The following is a 12,442-nucleotide window of genomic DNA, read 5'->3' as shown; positions in this document are numbered from 1 at the left end:
CAGCAGAGTGATTCCACTAAGAACTCAACTTTCCTGTTTAAGAAGTGTTGAGAGGAAGCCAGTATCCAGACGCAGCTCCTGGATGCCATTCCCCACAGGAGAAGCAGGATGCATGGGGAAGGAGCTGCTCCCAGCACCTGGACACACACAATGCAGGTGAACCTGACACAGTGCTGCCCCCAGAGAGCCAGGAATTGTGGAAAGAATGACACAATGGAGCCAGCACAAAGGGTTTTCACTGGCCAATCCTGGGACAACTTGCGTACCAAAAAGAAAAATGGTAACATGACGAAACCTGGGGGAAATTTGATTCATGAGTCCATAGTGCAGTGAAAGTCAGATGTAGGGAAATGATCATTGGTGGATCTAGGTGAAGGGTATATGAAAGTACTATACTTTCAACTCTTTGGAGATTTGAAATTTTTCAAAATAAAAATTTGGGGAAAGGAAAAAGAATCAGCTCCTTTTCCAAGTCTGGATACTCTGAGCTTACTAAACCAATCTTTCCAGGACAGAGGATGTAAATAAAGCCCTCTCCTGGACTCAGGGGCTTCAGATTCTTCTCCTTATTATCTTGGTTAATACAACCTGCCAATGGTTATGAAAGAATTCATCACATAATAGAATTTAAGACAGTCATGAGTTAGTTTAATACTAATTATCACAAACATTGGCAGGGCAGTGAGCAAATGAAGGTGCTCCTATATCTTTTCACTATTGAACGTCCCACAGCACACATGTAAAACAATCTGACTCTTTCTGCTCTCTGCCTATCATCACTTCTTCTTAAGGTCCTATATGGCACTCCGGAAAAAATGCCAGCCCTCTACAAATGGTACTCAGCAGGAAGCCCTTTCCTTCAGCTTTCAAGCCTTAACAGATCACTTGGGTGCCATCTACTGGGTAAATGCTTGCACTGCCATGGGGCTCTAGCACAGCGCCCCAGCCAGGAACTGGCCACCCAAGTGCCCTTCTCCCCCTTAAAAGAGGTAGACAGCATAGCACCCAATGCTGGACAGGCAATCAACCACGAGTGAGAAGAATTACTTCCACCTATGAATTCCCTTCACGTTTTTTGAGTGCCAATATATGGTATAGGTGAGAGGTACCTAATAACATCAAATTGATGTTTCTGATGGTCAAGCCCTGCTTCCATAAATGGATTGTAAACTCATTGAGGGCTCATTGCTTTCCCACGTGACCAGTCCAATACTCCATAAAGACTCGTGGCTATAACCAGATAACGTACACTGTGTGGAATGAAGCTTTCAGAACAAGCAAAACGGAATTGAACAAGTATAACTGAACCAGAACAGAATGAGATAGGAATATGACCATTACCCTGTTTGCTTCATTCCAATTTTTTCAATTTCTTTTTTTTTTTTCTGGTCTCTCCTCTCTAAATTACAAAGACCAAGATGGTAGGAACTATATCTGTCTTTGTCATCATTATAAATCTCCAGCACCTAAAAGCATCCATTCAAGGAATGTTTTTTGCATAGAAGGGTAGATTAAAGAATGAAGGCTTGGCCTCTCTACTCTTCTTGCCTAATGGTGATGACAAGTTGTTCCGAGTCAGTTCTGCTTTCCCAGAGAAAGCTACCACTTATCCTACACACGGATACCAACACCAGTCCAACAATCAGACCCTACCTACAGCCAGCTCTTACAATGAGGCTAACCCCAAGACTCAGCCAATAGGTGCTATTTGGAAAGACATACACATGGGATTTCTGTGGGCAACTGCTATCCTGTCTGTGATTCTTTGCTTTACTGAACTCCTGCACACAAATATTCTTCCTCCCTTTCTACCCTGTCCCCCACTTACACATCAGAGAGCTAGGAGGATTGTTTAGGAATTGTGCCCCTCCACAAGTATACTCTGGATGCAGTATACTTCCCCAGCTAACGGATTCGGGGCTTAGTCATGTGACTTTTTTTGAAATAAGAATGTATGTGATATGCGTAGAGACCTTAAATGTGTCTGTTTTGACCTCTTATATAAGCCTCTGCAAGCACCCCAACAAGAGCACACCCCAAGAACTGGCTGACCCTTTAGCCTGACCCCTGAAGCATGGAGTTCAACTCAGGCCAGTTCAGCTGAACCAATGAAACCCAGCCAAGTCACAAAATAAACATCTGCTGTTTTGAGACTGTTTGTAACATAGCAAAACTGTGTAGCAAAAATGAACACATTAGCACCCTGAAAGGTTCCACTGCTGTTCTGTTCTGTGGCCACAGTACTTGTTCCACTGTTGCGTCACCACCGAGCCTGCTTCTCACAGAGACATCCAGTCCCTCTTATTTCTCTACCAGGCTCATGTGGTTTCATGTCCTACCCAACCTGGACAATCATGTCTTTGCCAACTCCTGGATCAACCAACTGATTGGTTGAATTCATTTTTGTTACCAATTTAGCACTGCTGGAGAGCAGGTCGATCTGGACCAACAGGAGCTGCGGCTTCAACTGGGTCCTTGGTCTTCTAGAACATGTGGGAGCCATTCCTTCCTCCTCAGGTGATGGTCCCAAGCCACTGGAACTCTCAAGTCCCAGGCTCCTGTTTCCTCTGTTCTAAGCAGAGATCTCACCGCTCACTTTTCAATGAAAATCGAGATGTTCAAAGGGAACGCACCGGTGGAGGTAGGAGAGTTCTGTGGTTAAGAACAGGGGTCTGCAATCACAGATTAGCAATCTTCTTGTTTGCTCACACCTGAGCAAAAAAACAGCTCAGCCATCACCTCCATCTAGAACCTCTCCTACCCCCAACTTCCTGTAATTAATTGCTCTCAGGGCACTTAGCTGCACCCCAGTTCACAGCCTCCCCTGGACTTCCCACTGCATCTAGAACTCTTAATCTAGTGTACTGGCTCTTGCCTATTATTCCATCCTGCCACAAACCCTTTCCATTCAGCCACAAAGTGCCACCTCTCTCCAAAGAGGAGAAAACTCCAAAGTTAACTTATCTACCTCAGAGGTCAATGAGAAATCTAAAACTGTGCATTGTATTTCTGTGGGTTTCTATGAGCTGGCTACTAGCTGGCCACTCGTGGGCAACTGGGACCTATTTGCTATCTACAAATCCCAGCAGAGCATTCCTTGACTCCTTATAGAGTATAGCTTGTATCATGAGGCAGGCCCGGGAATGCCGAGGCTGCTGTGGACCTGATTACATAACTATTTCCGTGGGGGTCTCGGGATAACTCTGCCTGTGATAACATCATACTTTGCTGACGCAAATGGCTCTTGACAGATGGTCACGATGTCCCCTTCTCTGTCCCTCGTAAAACTTTGTCTCCCACTCCTATCCCACCCTCCAGACCTTATTCCTCATACAACTGTTGCATGATCAGCTTTTACCAGCCTGTGTGCTTTCAATAAATGGCACAAGAACTTCTGCTCAAGTAGCAGAGTCTTGCCTTGCAAACCTGCTCCATGACTGCTGTGCCTCTCATCACGTTCCTGCTGCAAAGTGACAACAAAGTTCCTGCAGCAACATATTTCTAATTATGCCTTTCTTAAACTTTCATGGAAAGCAGTTTTTTTCCTCTGGACCACTTACCAGCATGGCAATTAAGGAATATATTGAATAATAATAATAATAATAATAATAATAATAATAATATACAGCTGGCCCTTGAACAATGCAGGTATTAGAAGCACCAAAACCCTTGCATAATCAAAGATCCAAGGATAACTTTTGCTGTTTGTAGCATCGACAACACCACACTGATAAACGGGAGTTGTGGAGGAGGCTGCACAGTGCAGGTCATACCTCATGATGCACACCCTTCCCAGGGCTGATCAAGCTTTCTGATCTTGGTTGATTTGAAAGAACCTTATAAGGTTTGGCTCCTATAACTGATTGACTGGGAAGTTCTGACCTTGTATAGGATTGCAGAACTGCAGGTTACAAAAAAATGGTGGCCAAACAGCCCACTTAAGTCTAAGAGACCCACAGCTATTAACTGGAGGTCTAAATAATAACATAAACAATCACTAACACATATTTTGCATGCAGCTGTATTATAAAACATATTCTTACAATAAAGCAAGCTAAAGAAAAAATGTTAAGAAAATGATAAGAGAAATGCATCTACAGTTCTGTATTTATCAATACTGTAAGTTTATATCATATGTTTATAAGATGAATCATCTGTAAATACCTACATCAATATTATATGATATAAGACACTATAAATGCCACAAATATTACTAACACTAGACATAAAAATGAAGAGATAATATGAAAAGAAGCTCATATTTATTTATGTGTTGAGCATATTAGAAAAAATGTACATATAAGTGGCCCCACATGGTTCAAGCCCACACAGCTCAAGGGCCAATGCTATTTATTGTATTACTTGAGTTTTTGCTAAATGCCAAGCAGAGTGGGAAGTGCTTCTCATGTATTATCTCATTTAATTCTCTAAACAGCTCTACCAGAAGAGAATATTCCTCCCATTTTAAAAAAGAGGAAGCTGAGATTAGCAAGTTGAAATGACTTGGTCATGGTCACAATCCCAGTGACTGGCAAAGCCCAGTGTTAGTAAGTGACTGAGGGGCACCCAGGGATCCCAAACAAACAGTGTGCATGCTCTAAAGTGGGGTCCTGGGCCTCCCCGGTGGCGCAGCGGTTGAGCGCTGGGTTGCGAAGCTGCCCGCAGCCTCTGCAGCACCAGTTCGATCCCCCGCTGCTCCCTGGCCACCAGAGGAGGGTCCCACATGGCGCGCAGACCTCTCCTGCCTCCCGCTGCTCCCTTCGGCGGTGTACTTCAGTCCTTCTGCCTGCTCTGCTCCCCGCTCTGGCTCTGGTGAATTCTCTCACCCTCCCGCACTTCTGACTGTACCCAGTGCTTGTATAAATAAATAAAATAAATAAATAAAAATAAATCTTTAAAAAATAAATAAATAAAGTGTGGTCCTGCCAACTGCCAAATAAAGACAAAGGGAGCAGATTGCTTGATAGATCTTTAAAAGGATTACTGTACATAGAGAGGGAAACCAAGAGAGGCTATTCCTAATAAAAGTTTCCCATTAAAACATCCAAATTACCCATCCCCTCATGAGCAAATGCCCAGCCAAACAGGGTTGGCCGAAAGCAGGGCGACTGAGGCCTGAAAGTTTGCCACAAGTCTATGGCACCTCCTGGTGGGGAATAGTAGGAAAGGGGTTCTGAAGCAAAGAGCCCAAAGAGCTGGGACAGAAGGAGATGCCACATCAAGATAACAGCTGCCATTGTCAGGTGCCCCCTGTGTCTCTCACAGACGAGTCTCCTTCTCATGTCCACCTAAGTCCCTGGGTACAAGTCAGGCAGCAGAAACAAGAGAGCTTTCCAAGCCCACCTGCCTTCGTGTTATCAATCTATAGCTTTAACTGGCCACTCAGTGCCACCCCTCATTCCCAGAAGCTCCCCTGCTCAGCAAGTCCACAGGCATACTGGGATTTGGAGTTCGGTGCATGTACGTGGATGTGGGAACATGGCGCCTCCCCTAACGCCAGGTCTTGTGTCATTCCAGAACTCATGGTCCTGATCACGGTGCTCTACTGTCTTCAGCTGCCAAGATAGATCAGGGCTAAGTCCTACAGTAATCTACCTAGGACTAAATTCAATTTCCCCAAAACCACCTAAGACAGCATTAAAGTTTTAAATCAGCAGGCAAGCCCAGCACTTTTTAAAATCTCTGTCTTCTGGATAGTTTAATTCTGAGGATGATATTTAGGCAACAAAGTGCTCCTCCTCCTCCAAGTACAGCTGAATTCCTCGGCATACACCTCGCCCTATGCCCTAGACTCATGACTATCATGGCTTTTTGTAAGGTGGGAACAGACAAGGAATGCTACAACAGCAGGCCATTCTCCGTACCTGCAAACTGGGGATATCATCCATAAGCAATAAACTTGCTCAGCCTCTCAGGTCATCCCAATTGCTTCTGATTCAGGGAGGGGTGTAAAATAGGATTAACAAATTCATACACAGCTGCAGAGCCAGACTCTCAGGAAGATATCACCGAGGCACAGCCGAGGGGAATCTCAAACTGAGGGAAAAAGTTAGATTTCCACTCCACTTTCAAAGGATGTAGAGTCTCAGAAGAGAGTCCTAATAAAGATGAAGCAATTCTTGGAGATCAAGTGGAATTCAGAAAGAATTCCTTTCCCGGACAATTAGCAGGCTGACACTTGATATGGGTTCTGTTCTAGGAATTTAACTCAGATTCAAGTTTTTCCATTTCCATTTCCATTTAAAAAGCTGGGGCTTGGTGGTGAGTGTGGTTGACAGCATCATAGAGTTGTGACTGTGTACCCTGGAAACATACAGTGTGGTAAACTGTGACCTCAATAAGCAGTTTTTTTTAAAACACACTACAAACTTAGCATGTTGGAAGCCTTGTTCACTGTTTGCTGACCCATGCTAATGTGCAATTACTTCTGGAATGGACTTCAGGCGTGCTGTGTGCATAATGCCTTGGCTTCATTTAAGAGAAAGGGAAGATTGAAGAGCAGATATAAACCTCCTGTGGCCAGTTCCAAGCAGATGTCCATAATCCACACCCAGCACATGGAAACACATCTTTGTTTTCTATAGTCTTACCTAGAAACTCCTCTGGCTGTCAGATTTCCAGAACTCAGGTTCTTACAAGGCAAACCTTAGTCAGGTGCAAGCTGAGACATGAAAACTATGCACAACACAAGCGTTGGGGCTACTTCAGGGTCTACTCACGCATGCAGTCTCCTCCGTACCAGCCCGCCCGGCACTCTGCACAGTAGATCCCCTTCACGTAGAAGTCATCCAGGGTTCCTCCCCAGGAGCCATTCCGGCAGGTCTTGCAGTTTTCAAAGATGGTACAGCCTGCAGCATTTCCAAGAGGAGAGCATTAGTGTAAGCATTTGCAGGTGCTAATCGGCTATGAGAGAGAGAGAGAGAGAGAGAGAGAGAGAGAGAGACATTTTGCACCTTCTCAGGATCTTGTGTCAACTAAGGGCACCTGGCCAGAGGAAGGTATAGAAGTCCTTAGGAAAAAAATAGTCGTTCCAAGGAAAATGCTAGAGTCACCAGGATTCAGGCTAAGGAGTTTTGGAGAGTGGTTTGAACCATCTTCTAGTTAGTGGTTGATGATCTAAAGCAACATGAGATAACCTGCAGTGAAAGTGAGAATCTGCCAATATAGTATACTTTTTTCTCTTTATAATCATATCACAGTTAGTGTGAACTATTTTTTTAAATTTTTTTATTTATTTTTATACAAGAGCTGGGGTACAGGCCAGAGGCATGGTAGGGTAAGAGGATTCACCAGAGACAGAGTGGGGAACAGAACAGGCAGACGACTGAAATATGCTGGTGAGGGGAGCAGTTGGCAAGACAGGAGAGGTCTGCTGTGCCATGTGGGATTCTCGCGGCCAGTCAGGAGTCGAACCTGTGCTGCAGAGGCTGCAGAGAGCTTCACAGTGCGGCGCTCAACCCACTCCGCCACCAGGGAGGCCCTATAGTGAACTATTTTGAGAATTCAGACAAGCAAAAAGAATTAAAAACATCTAAAATTCCGTCAGCCAGTGAAAACTACTGGTAAATCTCTCTCTCTCTTGCTCTCTCTTTATACACACACATACATATGTACACAAGCACGTGTATACATACACATATATACACTTTTTTAAAATTAGACTTACACCATATACTGTACATTCTGCTTTTGTAACTTACTTTTTTATTTAATAGTGCTAAATCGCCACCCATTTCTTTACTCTTCCATGCCATATACTTCCTTAACCAAAGTATGCCATTGGCAACAATCTTGATTTCTAGGGGGCTCACTCTAATGGTTTCAAATAGGGATAGCAGCTCCCAGGAAAGGATTTTTTGTAAAACATGGTCTGTTGATGGGCAGTGGGATAGTGAGGGAAGGGGGACATCATTCAACCCCACTTATTAAAATGGAGAGCAATGTTCTGGCTCTACTGGTGTCCTGCTGTGTGTCCTTGAGCAAACTGCTGAAACTCTCTGCCTCAGTGCCCTCATCTGTACGGGAGTTCGGTATTGCATCTACTCCATAGGGTTGTTTTAAAAATTAAATTAACACATTTATAGGATGTGACACCAAGTAAATACTCCTAAAAGATGAACCATTATTGCTATTTTGTATTTCCTCACCCTTATTTAGCTGATCCTTACCACTGCATGCATCACACTCAATTTTAACTGCCTGTTATCTGTTTTGTTGTAAAAGGCCAAAGTCAAGAACGACATCTTGATTTTGATATAGCTCCATCTGTCCCAGGAATGATGGGCACATTCTTGCTCGCTTCTATGGGTCCCCACCAGGAGGTGTTTTAGACTTGTGGCAGGCTTTCGGGCCTCAGTGGCCCCTCTTTAGGCCAACCCTATTTGGCTGGGCATTTACCCATGAGCACATGGGTAACTTTGGGTGCCTGATTTGCAAACTATTTTATCTATTCTTTCCCTTCTCTTCTCTTTATTGCACACTAATTGTATCAAAGTTCCTTTCCATTAAAAGTCCTATGGACTAGAGTATGTTTTGTCTTGACGTGGCAGATAGCAGAATCTATTTAGAGTGGGCAGGTTTGGGGGTTTTGGGAGGGGCCCTCTCCCTGCCCTGTAACAAAAGCACTAAATGATGTATGCCTAGGGTGATTCACTATAGCATTATTTGTAATAGCAAAAGGCTGAAACAACCCAAATACTCATAAACTAGGCTAATCCACACAATGTAGATATGTGCAACTATAAAAATTGAAAACAATGGCCTTATTCTGTCAGTGAGTGATCTCCAGCATAAGTTGTTAAGAGGAAAAAGCAAGGTAGTTAGCAATGTTTATGGTAGCCTATATTTTGTGCAAGAAGGGAAAAGACATATAAATGCATATACATATTTGCTTGTAATGTCAAATATAGAAAACAGACGGAAATAATAAGCCTATCTGTATATCAAATAGGTGCAGACACTACAAAGAAAAGGACTATCTCAGCTGACTTTAAAACAGTTTTTTGACTACATATACTTAAAGGAATATATTCTAAGCTCAACACTCACCACAGAGAAATCGTAACTTTTATCCGCCGGTCTTACTGTCAGTACTAATGGTACTATTGTTATTCTGCACAACTAATTTATAAGATAAAGCAAATAACTGAGCACATTAACAGTACTATGAAACAGAATTTTCACCATCAGAGGGAAAAAGATAGAAATAAAAAAATCAAGGCAGTAAACAACCTGATGATACTATATTTGAATTTGCATATCAACATAAGCTCATATTTTCATTTTTTTTTTTTAAAAAAAAACAGTTTCATCCACTAAAAAGAAAGATTTTAAAAACAAAAACCTAGTCACAATGACAGTCCGAAGAACAGCTTGGATGCCTATCATGGCCTTGGACCAGAGTCCCTTGGAGACACAGGTGACCACAGATCTGGGGCAGAAAATGTGCAAAAGGAACCTGCAGCATGTTAATGTGTGAGAGGTCAAGGAAGCTTTCAAAAACAAGCGTGGTCATGTCAGGAGAACACAGGAAGACTTAGAAGCATTGCATATGTACCTGAGTCCCACTTTCTTTACTCCATTTTTATAGTTTCCCATGAACCAAAGAAAGCTCTGGGTTGCAGTATGCCTCATTCTTTGAGTTGCTTATTACACTGGAAACATTTTCTTATGTCTGAGGTTCAGTGTCCAAATGGAAGCCAAGCATCATCCTTGACTTCTGCTCTTCCCTCCACTCACTTTCCCCATCCAATTACTCCCAGGTTGCTGTCAGTCCCAATCTCCAGCATCTCTCAAATCCCTTGACCTCTCCATCTGCAGAACTTTATTCAACAAAGTCTCCATTACTTCTTCAGCCTCCAGCTGTGCCGTTACTCTAATCTTCTCCCCACAGCACATCTAAAGAAGACATCAGCCTCCACCTCTTTATTAAAAGATCTCCAAGGATACTAAAACATCTTCAGGACATAGCCTAACCTCACAGCACAGCTTCAAAGCCCTTAAAGTCCAGCCCTGTTTTCCCCCTTCAGAGTCTCAGATTGCTCTCTTAATCTTTTTTTTAAAGATTTATTTATTTATTTATACAAGCACGGGGTACAGTCAGAAGCGCGGGAGGGTGAGAGAATTCACCAGAGCCAGAGCGGGGAGCAGAGCAGGCAGAAGGACCGAAGTACACTGCGGAGGGTAGCAGCGGGCGGCAGGAGAGGTCTGTGCGCCATGTGGGACCCTCCTCGGTGGCCGGGGAGCAGCCGGGGATTGAACCGGTGCTGCAGAGGCTGCGGGCAGCTTTGCAACCCAGCGCTCAACCGCTGCGCCACCGGGGAGGCCCTGTTCTCTTAATCTTTTCTCTTTGTCTATCTGCCTATTTCTCTCCATGTCTCTCCTCTTTCCTTCTCTTTCCTTTTCCCTCTCTGCCTCCTTCTCCTATACCCCCTGCCCCCACACACCTCCTACCAGACAAAGCTATTTGCAATACTCTAAACTCTGTGCTTTCTCTTGCCCCAGGGCCTTAGCACATGCTGCTATCACTAGAATTTTCCACCAGACCCTCTTTACCCTTTTCATAGTTTGCTGCTTGCATCCTCAGCACACACATCACCACCTCTGCCTTCTCTGACCTTCCCTCCAGCAACTCCTGTGTCCATAGCCCTACCATCTCTCTCTCTGACAACTCTCACCATGCTCTCTGCAGTGAACTGTTTACTCCTCCATCTGCCCTACCGGCTGGGCTGGGCTGCAAGTGCCGACAATGCCAGGAATGTGGTCAATGATTTTTATTTAACCTCTGCATTCCCAGCACCTGACCCAGTACATAGAACTGCCCAGACTGTGAAGTGACAAAACAAGTGTATAAATCCACAGCTTCACATGCTTAACACTAAAAAAGGTACTCACTCTGTTGTAGAGCAACCCCGATACAAAACGGGGTGCCTGACTGTGGGTCCTCACCTGCGCACTTAAAAGGACTTATCAATGCTCTACTGCAGGCACACGCGAAAGGTTAATAAAAGGTTTATTTACAAGGGAAGGGGAAATGAGGAAATGTACAGCTCAGGGAGAAAAGTGGGAGACAAAGTTTTCAATGAGTCCTACCCGATCTGCTGATCTGGAATCCCAAATGGTGCTCTGAGAGCTGGCTGCAAGCCAGGAGCCGTGAAGCCAGGAGGCGAGTGACAGCGAGCACCCCCAAGGCCCACGTGTTTGGTTTTTTATATCCATCCTGGCTGCCCAACTCCACCCTCAGGTCCCAGCCACCCTCCCTTTGGTGGTGACGGGATTTTTCTTTCCCAATGTCTTGATGGCTTTAGTCTGGAGTGGAGGTGGGGTCCACAAAACCTGTATGGGATTAGCTCAGGACATCATTTCCCCCTAACAATTCCTCCAATTCCTTAGCCTACCAGCAGAAGGGACTGAATGATATCACTTATAAGAGTCATGGTATCACAGCCACCTGCTGGCCACCTGCCAGAATTCAAGTGTTCACCCTGTTCCTGTAACAGGGTGGTCCCCAGGAAAGGGGGAGGTTCCAGGTTCCCTGCCCCACCCAAGGAAGGGTGGAACTGAGCAGGAAGAGGAGAAGCTGCAGAAGAGACTGAGGAAGGAAGGAAGCAGGATGGAGCCAGGAGACCTGGAGGAGGCGCATGGAGCCTAGAGACACGTGAAGAAACTGCGCTTGTCTTTTGGTCGTGGACTGGGTGACACAGACGTGGGTGAGACCCATGGGGAGGTGACAATGGCAGTTTTTATCTTGATGTTGATTTTGCTCTTTTCCTTCCGGGCTTGTCTGGTTGTTTCTGACCCTTTTCTGTGGGTCCCCACAGGAAGATGCTTTAGACTTGTGGCAGGCTTTGGGGCCTTGTTCTGGGCCAATCCCATATGGATGGACTTTTACCCACGAGGGGACGGGTAACTTTGGGTGCTTCATTTAGAAATTAGACTCTTTGCCTTACCTGTATTGTTTCCTAGTTTTATTAAAGTTCCTTCACATTAAAGTGTCATATGTTTTGTGTTGATGCGGCGGATGGCAGAACCCATTTAGAATAGGCAGGTTTGCGGGGTTTGGGCTGCCCCTCTCCCTGTCCTATAACATTCCCACTCATGACCTCAGAAAATGCACTGCACGCCCCCCCCAACCCGCCCCAGGGGTGCCCATTCTGCACTCACCCGGGTGGATGAGGCAGGAATCACACTCATTCTCTTCATTCCTGCAGCACGGGATGGTGTAGCCCACGACTTCCTTCCTCCCAGGACAGACGCATTCGATCTGGTCATATTCACAGCACTCCCGACACATGATATTCCACTCAGCTCCAGGGCAGCCTTCATTAATGACTGTGTACTCTGAAATGGAAACCAGCAGGTAAGTATCAGGGGGAAAGGATGTCCTGTGCAAACTCCAGACAGGCTTTGTGGATGCCACCCCCACTCCAACAGGACACTGGGA

The 12,442-nt window shown here is 44.9% G+C and overlaps 1 protein-coding gene across 1 annotated transcript in view; it reads right to left on the bottom strand.

Annotated features, from left to right (window-relative positions):
* PAMR1 (peptidase domain containing associated with muscle regeneration 1) overlaps positions 1-12,442 on the bottom strand; it is an 80,727-nt gene that overhangs the window by 48,834 nt on the left and 19,451 nt on the right. The window contains exons 2-3 of the mRNA XM_037522460.2: positions 12,163-12,339; positions 6,720-6,848 (exon numbers count right to left, since the gene is read on the bottom strand). Of these exons, the coding sequence (XP_037378357.1) occupies positions 6,720-6,848; positions 12,163-12,339 (306 nt within the window). The remainder of the gene's footprint in view (positions 1-6,719; positions 6,849-12,162; positions 12,340-12,442) is intronic.

This window comes from Talpa occidentalis, unplaced genomic scaffold, assembly GCF_014898055.3.
Source record: "Talpa occidentalis isolate TD23 unplaced genomic scaffold, MPIMG_talOcc4v2.1 talOcc4.3, whole genome shotgun sequence".
In the NCBI taxonomy this organism is placed as follows: domain Eukaryota; kingdom Metazoa; phylum Chordata; class Mammalia; order Eulipotyphla; family Talpidae; genus Talpa; species Talpa occidentalis.
Note: the sequence above shows the minus strand (reverse complement) of the source record. Positions and strands in the feature narration are given on the sequence as shown.